General features: G+C 45.8%; 1 protein-coding gene across 2 annotated transcripts in view; it reads left to right on the top strand.

Moving 5' to 3' along the window:
* The window catches only part of ARSB (arylsulfatase B), a 208,212-nt gene that overhangs the window by 90,839 nt on the left and 100,901 nt on the right, over positions 1-16,472 (top strand). For both annotated transcript variants that reach the window (XM_073584152.1, XM_073584153.1), the window contains exon 5: positions 5,856-6,099. In XM_073584152.1, coding sequence (XP_073440253.1) covers positions 5,856-6,099 — 244 coding nt within the window. The remainder of the gene's footprint in view (positions 1-5,855; positions 6,100-16,472) is intronic.

Here is a 16,472-nt window from a genome sequence, read left to right as displayed (position 1 = left end):
GGGACCAGACTTATAGAACTGGACAGACTGGCACTGGGATGGGGCCATTCGTCACCCAACCTCCCCAGCTCATGAGCCTCATGGCAGCTGCCTGGTCTGCCTTCATTGGAGACACTGGGTCTGTACAGGTTGTAAGAGGATTTTTTTTAACTGAATTTATTGTAATTTCAATGTAGTGCTAATGCTGGCTTCCCCGCATGGCTCTCCTTCATTCCCCCCAGTTGCCTGAGAAACCTTTATCATTCTTGTAGTGTGTCCAACTGTATATTGCCAGGTCCCATGTTCTAGAACCCTGTGTAGTTTGAACCCAAACCCCTGGCCCTTATGCAGCCAGGTCCTGAAACTGACCCCCTGGTTCTTGTGCGGCCAGGTCCAGAACTCGGTAGCCGCTCTCTGAACCCAGAAACCACATTGGTGGCACCTGGACCCTGAAGCTGCATTTGCAGCATCTGAACTGTTAAGCTGCTCCATTGATGCCTGAATCAGTACCCGAGACCCATATATCTGAACGCGTACTTTTCACCACAACCATTCCCGTCTGTGACTTCTTGTTAGTATCTGTCCTTCCCGACGAGTAGTCTGAACAGAGCCCATGTCTAGAGTCTGCTTATGGCGGCTACCTGCAGTTCAAGTCTGATTTCACCATCAGGAGCTCCAGTGAACCTCAGGTAGCTGTTTAGCTACGCCCCCCCTAGGCAAGCCAGGCCCTGTTGTACAGTGGGTCCACGAGCGGCACCTTTCATCTACATGAAAATATTACTAAAACTTTTATAAACAAATGGTTGTCTATTTGCTTATTAAGCACACACAAGTGCCTCTCCAGTTTGCATACAGATATTTTACCTACAAACCCACCCAGGGGCGTGTGTCTGAAGTAAAGCCTATGTGTGTAGTTGTGAATCTGAAGGACCTGCAATGAGGTCATAGCCATGTGATGCTGTGGGTGTGGCTACGGACCATATAAGGTGACCAGGGTAGGTCACATGAGTGAATGCCTGGATCTGATTGGTCCGTGTGTCCCGGAAGGCCGACGTGCTAGAAGCTGTGCTGCCTTCCTGAAGTGCACATGTGGACGCCGCTGACCGTGTGTGGCCTGTGTGTAATAGCCTGTGAGTACTGGACAGTCCCCAGGAGGGAAGGGACGTCAGGACTGAGAAGAAGTTGAGGTAACCCCGGACAAGGGGAATTAACTGAGAGACTGTAGAGCCTGTTTGCTGTACGAAGCGCAGCCTGTGTGACCACAGGGCTAAGAAAGCGGAGCTCTACATTGAATCTTCATTTGGTCTGATGTAAGACTGTTGCTGCTACATGGTTTATGCTGCACAATAAACCAGATGGACTGATTTATGTGAACAATCCGTGTCTGGCGTGGTTAATCCACTGCCGAGTGAGTGTCCCTCAACATGAACACTGGGCGCTACTTTACAATACATTACAATACATGCAGCCGCACGCTCCGCTCCTGAGTGCCGGCAGCAGTGCCGGGTATTAACATGCGAGACTCGTCCGAGTTTCTCGCAAGTGTGGTCCTGGCCTGAGATAGAGAATCTTAAAAATCCAGAAAACCACATTGTATAATTTTTACATAATTAATCAGCATTTTGTTGCATTAAATTTCTGCCCAGTGCTCTGTCCCCAATCCCCACAATTTTAAGCGTGCCCTGAAAACGCATTTATTCAGACTGGCCTACCGCCTCAACACATTAACCTAATCTATCCCTGTGTGGCACAGCCAAAAGTTTTTACTATAACCAGGATCCCCACATCAAGTTCCCACATGCTTTATGCATCCATTAGCCCTCTGTGTCTGTACTGTTACACACTTAACATTATGACTGGTCCATACAATCAGGGCAACTGTTACCACCCACCTTTCATGTCTCCCTTTTTTCCTCATAGATTGTAAGCTTGCGAGCAGGGTCCTCATTCCTCTTGGTATCTGTTATGATCTGTGGTTATTGTTATGCTGTAATGTCTATTGTCTGTACAAGTCCCCTCTGAAATGTAAAGTGCTGCGGAATATGTCAGCGCTATAGAAATAAAATTTATTATTTATTATTACATACAAATTCATATTTCTTTATGAAGTAAAACCCAAGTGCACATTCTCAGAAACTTACTCTACTGTACTAATAGACTTATAAGAAAGCAATATGCGTCTCTGGGGTTTCTAAATGATGACCGTTCACAAGGGAAAACACCAGTGGGGTAAGGGAAGGGGAGAACCTATTTTTCTGATCTGCACTTAGAATAAACTAAATTAGTGCTAACTGGCGGGCTTTCCAGAACGTGTCCCATGGCGACCAAACCTAGTTGGAGAGATCTATTTGATCGATTGTAATGCTGTAAGTTATTACAGACTTCTGACCTCTTTTATCCTAGAATAAAGGGACATAGAGAAGAAACCTTTCACTGTCTAGGCAGTGCGCTGCCGTCAGGATGTGCAAGAACTGCTTGGTCACCCATTTTCCTAAGGCATCGGGGACAATATAAAGTAGGTCCTTAGTGGGTTTAGAGGCATATTGTGCTCCAGAAACGATTTGTTCTGCTCTGCAGCCAGTATTGCATCGTGTGTCCAGTTCAACATGAAACATTTGAAGCTTTCGCATATATTGCGGTAGATATTCGCTTTGAACTGTAAAGAAGAGATTGGCAAACACCAGAATTGTCCACTTTTTACGTCAGGTGGTCTTCTAGTGTAGATGCCCTATTTTTATGCTTTTAGTTTTTTATTTGTTGAAAATTGAGCAAGTGAGTGAGTTGAGCTATTCATTGTTATTTTGCGTTTCTGCTCAAACACAGCGATCCAGCAAATCATCATCCTATTAGATCTCTGATCAGTGTGAGTTGATTACGAAGGGTCATATTACGAAGTACTGTTTTTCAAAATGCCACCCAAAAAAGACCATGTTTTGGGCAAATTAATCCAAATGATAAAGCATTACGCGCACACAAGGCCGACTGAATGCTTCATTGTGCGCCTGAGGTCCGATCGCTCGCTGGAGATTGCTCCCTATAAGGTGCTATATCTCTTATATATCTTTTGCAGATATGTTCTCCACACTATAGACATGAAAAAACATGGTGAAAAAAGTCGATACTTTTTTTTTTTTGCCATCCCCCGCCCTCTCCGTCCTTATACGCTAGACTAGAAGACCCCTTTAAAGACACATTGATGTTTTGTTATTATATTCGGGGTCTTTAGTGAATGAACCTACGAGGTGAACCACTTGCTGCCAGTATTAAGAAGGGCAATGTCCATACGATTATGTGTACTACTGTCCACAAATGCATTACAAACCGCAATATAATGTCTCCTCTATGTAATCGCATACATTTCCAGCAGGAGAGTGAGTGGTCATTCCACCGGATCTCACATAGACTTTATTTTCCTGCTGAGGCGTCCACCAGGCATATGGAAACCCTAATATTGGGGTATTCTTGGACTGATTAGAGAGAAAAATAACCCCTTGCCCTTTACATACCGATGTGCAATCCTATCTTTATCTTCACTGAAAATGTAAATGTCCCTGATCACAGAAATGTCATGGCTCTTAAAAAAAAAGAAAAACCAACGTGCTCAATAGATAACATTAGTGCTTGTTGTATTTTGAAATAGACTTGCATGATTAATTTGTCTGCCCTAACATTATAAACTCAATTTTTTTCACCCATAGAGAGTGGACATACCGCATAACTAGATTTGGCTTTGAGCTTGGCTAGTGGGAAGAGTCTTGGCTATTAGTTGTTCTTCACCAAGGTTTATGGATTTTCTGATCATAATCCTCAGGCCATATCCCTGGAGTAGTTAACCGTAACCACAGCTGATGGCTTATATAGGGTTTTCTAACGTGTGGCACCACAGTCCATTTTCAGAGTTAATGTAGAAGACTGTGGTAATGTTAGAAAATGGTTAGCAATATTGTGCCGGTATTTCCATTTCCAAATTGAATTATCTGTCACAATAATCATAGGATTCCCAAAACCTTATTGCCCAGGTAAATAATAATGGTTTTAGTGGGTTTTAATTAGTCAGAGATGACCTGCCAAATACTAAGCTCTAGTGATGATTGAGAACTAAAATGCACGAGTGCTCGGCTTTTGAATCGAGCGGGTCGGCGCTCGGACGGACTCTATTCCAATACCAAGTATAATGGAAGTCAATAGAAAACTTGAGCATTTTTCTGGAGGACCCTAACAGGAGGGCTGGGTGGGGCAGGAAAATCCCTGAAATGCATGGGGAAGACACTTGGACAAATCTCTGATTCCCAGGTCGCTGCTGGGACCAATGTTGTCAGAGTATTGCGCCATTTTTACAGACTGCCAATATACCATACAAAACCAAAGATAAAATGGATTTATTTACAGGAAAAAAAATTAAAAAGAGAAAAAAAAGCCTCCTCCACCATTTACTATCCGGATCATCTATCACTGTATTTCCCCGTCGCCTAGGACTACAGAAGGTGACATAGTAGAGGGGGAAATAAAACTACACCAATCGGTAAATGTAATGTTAACATTTCACTACCTAATCTGGGCATGTGGTGTGTGTGACATGGTCAGATATATCCTGCTTAATTTATGAAGGAGGGACTCTGAAACTCACAAAGCCTATGTGGACAATGCAAGAACTGCCAAACATTAGAAGGAAGGACTCCGATACACCCTGTTTTAGCCATAAAGGAGGCCCTCATACACATTCTGTTATAATTGTTAGGTAGTGAGACTCCTAGACTCATAAAGCCTATGCACTAAGTGCAAGGACTACCAAAAATTAGATGGAGGAACTGCCATACACCCTGAAAGACCCATAGAGGAGGGCCTCAGAAAACATTTCTTCCCATCTTTAAGGAGTGGGACTCCTAGACTGGTAAAGCGTATGCACTAAGTGCAAGGGCTGAACAACATTTACCACTGGGGGTAAACATATATATATATGTAAGATAATTGTAGAAGTAGGCCTGTAAAAATTATCAAAGAGGGGCATCATGCACACCCTGGAAAAATTGAGTGAGAGCAGCATTATGACCCTACAAAAATTTGAAGCGAGGGTCAAATGATGACCCTGTTGATTTGATGGAGGAGAAGGACAAGAAAAAAGAAACCATAAACCATATACCCTTTTTTGAGTGGGATGGGGTGCATGGGAATACACCAGAAAAAAAGGAATATTTTAATTGGCTTTTTGTTCCGCTGCTGTCATCTGGTGAGGTTAAGAAATTTGTGCCCATGGCCTCAGCCTCTGCGTGCATCATCAGCGACAAACGCGATACTCGATCGAGTAATGAGCGCACCTGAGCACCCCGATGCCTGATCGAGTATCAACCATGCTCGCTCATCACTACTAAACATCAATACATGATATGCTTCTGTTCCTTTGAAACTGTATACATCTCTATTTTCAGGTGCTGCAAAGCTAGCAAGCAGGGAACTAGAAAATGTACTTATTCTGTTTCCATAACTGGGCTGCAAGTGTGGGCCTCTTCAGACAGTGTACAGAAGATGAAAATGAGAGAGTGATGGCTGACTCAATACTAACATCCAAGAAGAGGGGTTATCCACATCACAGCTAGACTACAGGGAGAGAGAGAGGACTAACTTCAAAAAGCAAAACTGATTGCATAGCAGTATAACAGCAATGATACAATCATAATACAATACTGTAATTCCCAGGGCTAGCTTCATAAAAAGAGATGAGGCACCAGAATCTTCTGTCAGATTTGGGATTGTGGTGATGCCAAGAGGAAGCAAAAAGGGTCAAATTTGTTTCTTTACTGTGTTCCTCCCACACTCTTGTTCATTTTGGTGACCAACTCTATCCCATTATATTATTTTCCAACTTTTTTTCATTACAGATAATGGTGGGCAGACATTGGCTGGTGGTAACAACTGGCCTTTACGTGGAAGAAAATGGACCCTTTGGGAAGGCGGAGTACGAGGAGTTGGCTTTGTTACAAGCCCCTTATTAAAGCAGAGAGGTGTGACTAGTAAAGAGCTGATCCATATTTCAGACTGGCTGCCAACATTGGTGCATCTGGCAGGAGGAACTATTAATGGTACCAAGCCTTTGGATGGATTCGACGTGTGGAAGGCCATCAGGTAAGTTTTCTGCACTTGTTAGAAGGGGAAAAAGAGTTTTTCTTATCAGGAAAGATTTGCGCAAAATATACAACTAAAGATCCACTTAAACTTCTTAAGACATGCAGAAAACCTTAATCTATAGTTGATAGAATTGTGGTCATCAAATAGTTTGTATTAGTTACACTAACTTGGAGGTGCACACTCCATTGACTTCAATATGGGGCAGAATAGGATGAGAACATGTGAATCACTGCAGCCCTTTACTCTCTCCCTGCAGACAAAAAAAAAATCTACATATTGCTTGAAAAACTAATACCCGGACAGGGAATTACAAGTTACATATGTGTCTGCAAAGTTACAGTAACTTGCTAGCTAATTGATTCCTGTAATCACAGCAGCATTGGCGCTGTCTTAATGGGAATGTGTCCTCATAATATGACCAATTGTTAAAATCTGTTTTTTTTTCTGTTAAATATATTTTTTAAGCATTTTAGCTTTTTTTTTTATTTCTTACATTTTATAATCTGTATTAAAAATAAAAAAGAGATCTTGCAATTTTCACACTGGCCACACTGAGACTTTTTTTAGTCTCTAACTGCCTGTTTCAGGAAATAAGACCTGTACATAGCCAAAATAATCAGATCCCAACCTTCTCTTTTGTATCAAAGTGTCAAATGAGCTTGTGCAAAGGTGATTGTGAAGATAGGGGAGCAGGGTCACCATGTGACATCAACTAATGTGATTGGTGGATCGTGTGTTATCGGATGTGTATAGAGGTGTTACCTGTCAATATAATCCTGACTCCTATGGAGCCTTCTGAAAACTCTTCCTGAAATAACAGGAAGAATGAATCTAAAAAAAAAAAGCCATAGGGGCCAGTGTGAACGTTGCAGGATTACTATTTTTTTAAGAAATATTGTAATTTGAAAAATGAAAAAAATAATGTAGCTCAAAGACCTGATATAAATAGATAATTTTCTGATGATACACAGCAAATAAGAAAGCCATTTCAGCAGTGTGAGAAGGTGGACATGGGGAGAAACAGTCTTGGCCACAATGGTATAGTTCACGGCTAGCCTCAATTACCCAAAAACATTGCCAGTCACAATGGCAGAGTTTGTTGCCAGCCATACTGTTCCAAAACCATGCTCCTGTGCCACCATTGAACCATTGGCAAGGTAGAGGTATTGTACAGTAGGACGTAAGCGTGAGTACTAACCCCTCTCCTTGTATAGACACCCTGGAGTATGGCTACCACGCAGAAGAAACCTATAATGTGATCTACGGACCATTGAGGGAGTGAGAAGGACGGTAGTGGGGAAATAAAAATGGGTATTAGTTCATAAGGTAAATCAGTGTTCACTTAGGTATTACTGACAGTATGTATTGAATACTGTTATATGCACCTTTTAACGAATGGAAGCGGAGGAACAGGTGGTGAAGTTCACATTCGTTTGTTTTCTGAGTGGAACCTCGGGACCTCTGTCCGGGGGGCTCCGAAGAGGGCGTAACTAGTGAGCCCCAGGTATCCGTAGTAAGATCCCTCGAACAGGGCCAGAGTGGAATACCTGGAGGACACAGGTGCTACCTCCAGTTAGACCCCGGACACATGGCAGCTGTCCCAGCGGGACAAACAGGTAAACTGTTATTACAGACTAGATTATGGCCCGATGCTATCGCATCGGGAGGATGCAATAGCATCACACCTCTTGCCATGTTAACCTTCAACACACACACTCCTCTACACACACTCCTTTCACTTTTCACCTTCTCCACTCACGTCCACTCACTCCTTCACTCCACATACGACCCCTTCTCTCACTCCGTCTCTCATACTCACGCCGTCATCGCCGCTGCTCCACGATCCCCGACATCTTCTTCTGCCGGCGCCATCCTGGATCCAGAAGTCCTTCCACGCCGGCGACATGTTCTTGTGGCGACGCCATCTTGAGTATCGTGAAATCCCGCGATACTCAAGATGGCGTCGCCGGAAGAACATGTCGCAGGCGTGGACGACGTCTGGATCCAAAATGGCGTTGACGAAATCTCGCGAGTTTTCGCCGACGCCATTGTGGATCCCGACGCCGTCCTCGCCGGTGACATGTTCTTGCGGCGACGCCATCTTGAGTATCGCGGGATTTCGCCGATCCAAAATGGCGTCGCCGCAAGAACATGTCGCCGGCGTGGATGCCGTCGGGATCCAAAATGGCGTCGGTGAAATCTCGCGAGATTTCGCCGACGCCATTTTGGATCCTGACGGCATCCACGCTGGCGACATGCTCTTGCGGCGATGCCATCTTGAGTATCGCGGGATTTCACGATACTCAAGATGGCGTCGCCGCAAGAACATGTCGCCGGCGTGGAGGACGTCTGGATCCAGGATGGCGCCGGCGGAAGAAGATGTTGGGGATCGTGGATCAGCGGCGATGACGGCGTGAGTATGAGAGACTGAGTGAGAGAAGGGGTCGTATGTGGAGTGAAAGAGTGAGTGGACGTGAGTGGAGATGGTGAGAGGAGTGTGTGTGTTGAGGAGTGGTGTGTTGAGGGTTAACATGGAAAGAGGTGTGCGGTGACGTCACCGGTTACAACTGGACGGAAGTTGTTACAACCGGAAGCTGCTTAGGGCATTTATTATTATAGATATACACTGTGTACAGAATTATTAGGCAAGTTGTATTTGAGAGGATTCTTTTTATTATTGAACAACTATGTTCTCAATCAACCCAAAAGACTCTTAAATATCAAAGCTTAATATTGTTGGATGTTGGAGTGGTTTTTTTTTAGATTTGGCTATCTTAGGAGGATATCTGTTTATGCAGGTAACTATTACTGTGCAGATTTATTAGGCAACTTAATAAAAACCAAATATATACCCATCTCACTTGTTTATTTTCACCAGGTAAACCAATATAACACAAAATTTAGAAATTAACATTTCTGACATTCAAAAACAAAAAAAATCAGTGACCAATATAGCCACACTATAAGCCTTCCATCCATAGATTCTGTCAGTTGCTTGATCTGTTTGTGATCAACATTGCGTGCCGCAGCCACCACAGCCTCCCAGACACTGTTCCAAGTGGTTTACTGTTTTCCCTCCCTGTAGATCTCACATTTTATGAGGGAACCACAGGTTCTCTATGGGGTTCAGATCAGGTGAACAAGGGGCAGCTTCATGCTTGATTTTCCTTAATTCATGGACAGTTATTTTGCGCCTTTTTTTATCAACACGCTTCTTGCGACCCTGTTGGATATTTGCCATGAAACGCTTGATTGTTCTGTGATCACGCTTCAAAAGTTTGGAAATTTCAAGACTGCTGCATCCCTCTGCAAGACATCTCACAATTTTTGACTTTTCAGAGTCCGTCAAATCTCTCTTCTGACCCATTTTGCCAAAGGAAAGGAAGTTGCCTAATAATTAAGCACACCTTATATAGGGTGTTGATGTCATTAGACCACACCCCTCCTCATTACAGAGATGCAAATCACCTGATTTACATAATTGGCAGTTGGCTTTCAAGCCTATAGAGCTTGGATTAGGACAACATGTATAAAAAGGATGATGTGATCAAAATACTCATTTGCCTAATAATTCTGCACACAGTGTAGTGGAGCTGACCAGCGGACACCGGGTATGAGAGATGAAGCTGTCTCTGGTGAGGGTAGTCAGATTCCGGGTAGATGGGAGGAAGCTGGCTCCAGCAACTTTAGTGTCGTCCAGAGGTTCGGATGGCGAGTGGCGGAACGGGATGGCACTTGAGTATATAGGTACAGGTGTCGTCTTAGGATAGCCAAAAAACTGGTCACTGTAGTCTGCGGAAACAAACAGTAAGGCTAGTTTCACATTAGCGCTTTTGAGCGCAGCGACGGCCTGTGCACGGCCACCGCTAAGCCCCGCCCCCTGCCGCGCCTCCACCGGTAACTCCGCCTACCAGCGCATGACTCTGCATGCGTCCCCTATCTTTATCACTGGGGGCGCAGGCCGTGCGCAGTATGCGTTTGGCGGCGCATGCGCCTTTTTGACGGTGCACCGACCTGCGCCAAACGCAACCTGCTGCAGTTTGGTTGCGCTTGCCGAGGTACAGGGGCAACCTCGGGAGTAGGAGCGGGTGAGGGACCAGAACTGGGGGCAGTGCCAGAGCCGGGTGCAGGGCCAGAATTGGCTGTAACACACCTTATGTTTTTACTTTGTCATTCAAAAGATGGGTTTCAAATTGAGGGAGGCCTGTAACAAATTAGGTGCCCAATTCCTAGCCCTTCTACAGTCCTTTTGTATTTTTTCCGTACCTCCTTGTTTGCTAATAATATCTGTTGTGAACTCATTTTCTGATCTGCCTCTGGTTTCAGGTGAGGGAGCTGGTTGTGCTGACAGAGGAGTTGTGAGTTCTCTTTCCGGGCTCCCTCTGGTGGTGGTGGCAGGAGGTAGTGAAGCTGATCTAATTAACAGAGACCTTCCACCTGATAATGAGGAAGAGGATTGGACATCTGGAGTCTCGGACTGGATTTAAGACAGCCGACTCCCTATTCCCATGCTGGTGATTTTTTCCTGCCTCCTGAGGTCTTAGTTTCTAGCTCAGTTACTGCCTTCTCAAGCTAAGTTGTTCTCTGCTTATGTTCACATTTGATTTGGTTTGGTCTATTCAGTTTTTCGTGTGGTCAGCCAGCCCCGGCTGGGACTGTGCTGAATTTCCACTCTTATGTCATTGTATGTGCTTGTTTGCTTTTTGTCCCTTATTAGATTGGCCTTTTTTGCTCTGTTCTCAGAATATGCCAGAGTGCTGATATAGTGGGTGAAGTCTAGTGACTTCAGGGGTTTTTTTGCTATTAGAAGTGTTGGACATTTTTGCAGGGTTTTTGGCGTGACTGCAGACAGTATCTTTCCTTTCCTGTCCTTTCTAGTTAGTGTGGGCCCCATCATTTGCTTAGCCTATTTTCCTACCTGTGTTTGTGCTTTCATCTTGTCTCACCGTCAATACATGTGTGGGGGCTGTCTATTCCTTTGGGGTCTGCTCTGGGGCAGTTTAGATTTCCCCTTTTCTTGCTTTAAGCTTATTTAGTCCTCCGGCTGTGACGAGGCGTCTAGAATCATCGTAGGTACGCTCCACGGCTGCTGTTAGATGTGTGGTTAGGATCAGGGGTCTGCAATCCGCGTAGTTACCAACCTCTCTGGTTTTCTGTAACTTAGCTTGGTCTTGTTTTCCTCCTCGGTGACCCATTTATAACAAATATCCATCATCTGGAAATAGAGTCCTGCACAAGGTCTCAAAGGGAATAAGGTCAGCCAAAACTGGGCAACTGCATGGGCATCCTCATGGGTGTGTAAGACCCTAGACATGTGCTACCTAGATGAGCATGAGTGCAACACTTAGTTGTACTAAACGTGCAGTGTATCACCAAGACCACTAATTGAGTGCAATAGAAATGCACAAATCCAATTCTCTGTGTCTGAAACTCACAGGAAATGTTATCACACAAATGAAATGTCAAGGATATAAATTCCTAGGGTTTTTTTTTTTTTTTTTTAGAAAGACGTCTAGATTATCCAAACTCTAAAGAAAGAAAATCCGAGCATTATTTTGAGTTTTTTTGTGATTTGTAACTAGTCTAGGACAATGGTCTTTGGGTAATTAAGCGAGCAAGTCATTGTTTTACCTTTTGACTACAGTATAATTAAGGCGAAGATTCTTTTTTTTCCTCTTCGCCACGACAGCACCCACTGACAGAGGGGATCCGCCCCAGGAACAGGAAACCTACAGAGAGATAAATGGGGCGGTCCCCCTCGCTCCCTCAGTTTGGTTTCCTGTTCCTAGGAAGGAACCCGCAGAAGAGGATACCTGGTCTGGTAGCCGCCTGCCTGCATAATATGAGCAGCAGGGGCCCCAGGACTGGAGGCAGCGTCAGGCGGAGTGGTGATGGTTCCCCCCCACAGAGCTGGTAATGCAGGTGAGGCCGGAGGTAAGAAGGTGCCAAGGCTCACTGAGGGGACAGGGGCGTTTATCCCACTCCCCCAGGAAGGGGATGAACGCATTACACAAATGCCGTTAGGCATATCATGGATGGTGTCACTGTCGGGGCCGCGGCATCAGCGCTTCCAGCGGCGCTCCCAGGCAGGCAACCCGGAAGTGAGGGCATGGAAGACTTCCGGGATCAGCGCAGGAGGTGGCGCTCGCGAGAGAACGCCCGCGCATGCGCAGAAGGGGCTAAAAAAAAAAAAAAGGAAAAAATGGAGGATGGAAAAAAAAAAAAAAGTGGTAAGGTTATAAAAGGAAGCCACGGAGGCAGCGCCAGTGCGCAGTCATGTCATCCATAGATGACCCAGCTTCGCTCCCGCTAAGTCAGCCAGTGGAATCCCCACATGGCAGCAGACAAAGCGGTGCTACTAGGAGAAGCAGCAGCACCAGAAGAAGTGGCAGCTCCAGGAAGGAATCTAGCGGACCTTCCAGGCAAATTGAGCCCCTTGAGAAAAAACGGAAGGAGAAGAAATCATCCCACGCCTCGCCTCAGCTTGAGGCGCGGACCCCGCAGCCGGTAGTTTGCTGACGAGACTCACGGGTGAGTGTGTTTAGTCAGATTAAATAACTGATGGCCCTCTTTTTTCTGGTCCATACCCCCCTTTTATGCCAAAAGAACAGAGAAGGCGAAAAATAGAGAGTGTGCCTTATGTTCTCAGCCCCTCCCAGACGGCCACCCTAAAAGATTATGCCAAGCGTGTATTGAGGAGACCTTACTGGAGGAATCCTCACGGAAGAAAGAGGATATCCGAGTGATAATTAGGGAAGAGTTACTGGCCTTGGGCAGCACCAGTAGTCTGGGGGGTCACTCCTCCGTGAGACAGATAAGTTCACAAAGAGGAGGAGCTTCGCCGGCATCAAGGTCGCCATCAGAATCCGGGGAGCTAGACTCTGATAGATATCAGGAATACCCTTCCTCAGAGGACGAGGAGCAGGCGTGTTTCCCTACGGACAGCGTCAGTAACTTAGTTAAGTCTGTCCGAAATACCATGGGGCTACCTGAGAGTAAGGACCCCAGGACTCCACAAGACATAATGTTTGCAGGCATTTCCCGTAGGAAGGTCCGAGCATTCCCAGTGGTCCCAGCTATAAAAGAGCTGGTGAAAAGGGAGTGGGAAAAACAGGGGCAGAAGACCTTCCTGCCCTTAACGTCAAAGCGTAAATATCCGTTTGACGATGAGGAATTGACAGCTTGGTCGAGAGCCCCCAAAGTGGATGCGGCGGTGGCCTCTACCTCTCGTAGATCCTCCCTGCCGGTAGAGGATTCAGGAACTTTGGCTGACTCATCAGATCGTAAGACCGATACACTACTTAAACGATCCTGGGAAGCATGTGCGGCAGCTTTTAAGCCCGCAATAGCAGCCACGTGCACAGCAAGATCAATGTTGGTATGGCTAAATGACCTAGAGGACAATATTAAAAACGGTGTGGCCAGGAATAAACTCCTGTCCTCTATGCCCCTCATAAAAGGAGCAGCGGCCTTCCTCTCCGATTCCTCGGCGGACTCTCTGGGCTTTTATTCTCCTCTATTTTTAGTCCCAAAACCAGATGGCTCTTTTAGGACCATAATAAATTTAAAGAAGCTTAATACCTTCTTAAGGCTGAGGCCATTTAAGATGGAGTCAATAAATTCTGCAATAAAACTTTTGTTTCCCAGGTGTTACATGGCAGTTTTGGACCTAAAGGATGCCTATTACCATCTACCCATATACCAAGAGCACCAGAAGTTCCTGCGGGTAGCGGTCTGGTTCAAGGGTCGGATTCAGCATTTCCAGTTTGTGGCAATGCCATTCGGGCTATCCATGGCTCCTCGGGTATTTACCAAATTGATGCTGGAAGTGATGTCGTATGTAAGGCTGAATGACACACTAGTGGTCCCTTACTTGGACGACCTGCTCGTAGTGGGGAATTCTGTTTCTCAGTGCAAAACAAGAATGACCAAGATTATCTCATCCCTACAAACGCTAGGATGGCTAATCAACTGGGAGAAGTCCACACTAGAACCAGTTACCTGTCAGAGGTTCCTAGGCCTGCAAGTAGATTCTGTAAGTCAGAAGTGCTTTCTGCCAGACGCTAAAGCAGTGGCCATAATCAATAAGATACGGAATACTACAGAAAGACCTGTAATATCATTGAGACAGGGTATGTCTTTGCTGGGGTCCCTGATATCGTGCATCCCAGCGGTGCAATGGGCCCAGTTCCACTCTAGAACACTACAGTGGGCTATTCTGCAGGAAACAGAGAGACTGCAGGGGCGGTTGGAAGGGAGGATGTCCCTATCGCCAGAAGTTGTTAAATCCCTAAAGTGGTGGTTTAAATCCTACCAATTTGTCTAAGGGAGTGCAATGGTGGGTAACTCCCTCCAAGGTGCTCACCACGGATGCTAGCCCCTGGGGCTGGGGGGCCCACCTGGAGGAGCACATGATACAAGGCCGGTGGGGTAAACATGAGATAGAAACCTCCTCTAATGTAAAGGAGCTAAAAGCAATTTACTATGCGATATCTCAATTTCTCCCGCAGTTAAGAGGAACCCACGTGAGAATCCAGACAGACAATACCACCGCAGTGGCCTATATAAACCGACAGGGAGGTACGCGATCGGGACCGTTGATGTCTATCGCGGAAGAGATCCTAGAGATAGCCGAGGTACATCTTCACTCCTTGTCGGCACTCCACATAAGAGGAGTAGACAACTTTCAAGCAGACTATCTCAGTCGCCAGGTCCTATATCAGGGCGAGTGGGTCCTCAGCAGGCACGTCTTCGAGACGATAGCGACAGAATGGGGCAGACCGGAAATAGACCTGTTTGCTACCAGAGCCAACAGACGCGTAAAGAGGTTCGCTTCGCTCTACAGGTCAGACAACCCAGATATTCTAGATGCCCTCCAAGCACCCTGGGCATTTCGGCTAGCCTATGCCTTCCCTCCAATGGTTCTACTTCCATCGGTAATCAGGAAAATAAGACAAGAGAGGGCGAGGGTCATCTTGATAGCCCCGTTTTGGCCCAAAAGGCCGTGGTTTTCATGGCTAAGAGCCATGTCAATAACCGACCCGTGGATCCTGCCGCTGCACCAGGATCTTCTCTCGCAGGGACCCTGCTACCATCCACAGGCCAAAGCCCTACACCTAGCGGCCTGGAATTTGAAAGGGAACTATTGAAGCAGAAGGGCTTTTCGGAAAACCTAATTAATACCCTGCTACAAAGTAGGAAAGAGTCTACTACAAGAATATACGCTAAGGTGTGGAGGAAATTCCAGGCCTTTCACCCAGCAGAGCTAGCCGGTGAAGTACCCATTACGCCCATCTTAGAGTTTCTTCAAAGAGGCCGAGAATTGGGCCTCTCAGTTAATACTCTAAAGGTCCATATATCGGCCCTAGGAGCCCTATTTAACTATAACGTGGCAGCAAATAGATGGGTAAACCGTTTTGTTTCAGCTTGTCAGCGGTCAGAACCGGTGCATATTCCTCGGCTTCCGGCATGGAACCTTACTCTGGTTTTGGATGCCTTTACTCAGGCCCCATTTGAGCCCATAAGCTCGGCATCAGTGAAGTGCCTCTCATTAAAAACTGCTACATTAGTAGCTTTAGTATCAGCTAGAAGAGTAAGTGATCTTCATGCTCTATCAGTAGACCCTCCGTTCCTGTCAATAACTCGAGACAGACTGATTTTGAAGACAGACCCGTCCTACCTTCCCAAACGGGCGACTAAGTTTCATAGGTCTCAGGAGATATGCCTACCCTCCTTCTATGAGAACCCATCAAACCAGGACGAGGTGAAATATCACACCTTAGATGTAAGAAGAGCGGTACTAGCCTACCTTGATAGGACCAGTCCCTGGAGGCAGAGTAGGTCTCTTTTTGTCTCCTTCCAGGGCAGCAGAAAGGGGTCTGGAGTCACAACAGGCACATTATCCAGGTGGATCAGAGATGCGATCACAATGGCATATTTGGCTAAAGGAGAAGAACCTCCGCTGGGGATTAAGGCGCACTCTACTAGAGCCATATCATCCTCCTGGGCCGAGAGGGCAAACGTCCCAATTGAACAAATATGTAAGGCTGCAACCTGGTCTTCTCCATCTACCTTCTATAGTCACTATAGACTAGATTTGTCCTCTACAGAGGATTTGACCTTTGGTAGATCGGTCCTTAACACGGTGTGCCCTCCCAAGTGATTATCTCTGGAAATCTCTCAGTGGGTGCTGTCGTGGCGAAGAGGAAAAACCGGATTACTTACCGGTAATACTCTTTTGTAGAGTCCACGACCGCACCCGCTCACTCCCCCCCCGTAAAAATTTTTCACACTTGGGTCTCCTTGGTGGTGGAGATTGTAATTAGAATTTAATATATGATTAAACTTAGCGAATCTAAAGGCTATATGGG

This window comes from Dendrobates tinctorius, unplaced genomic scaffold (genome assembly GCF_039654945.1).
Source record: "Dendrobates tinctorius isolate UK_male_01 unplaced genomic scaffold, ASM3965494v1 ptg000083l, whole genome shotgun sequence".
Lineage (NCBI taxonomy): Eukaryota > Metazoa > Chordata > Amphibia > Anura > Dendrobatidae > Dendrobates > Dendrobates tinctorius.
This window is presented reverse-complemented; position numbering and strand designations above follow the sequence as displayed.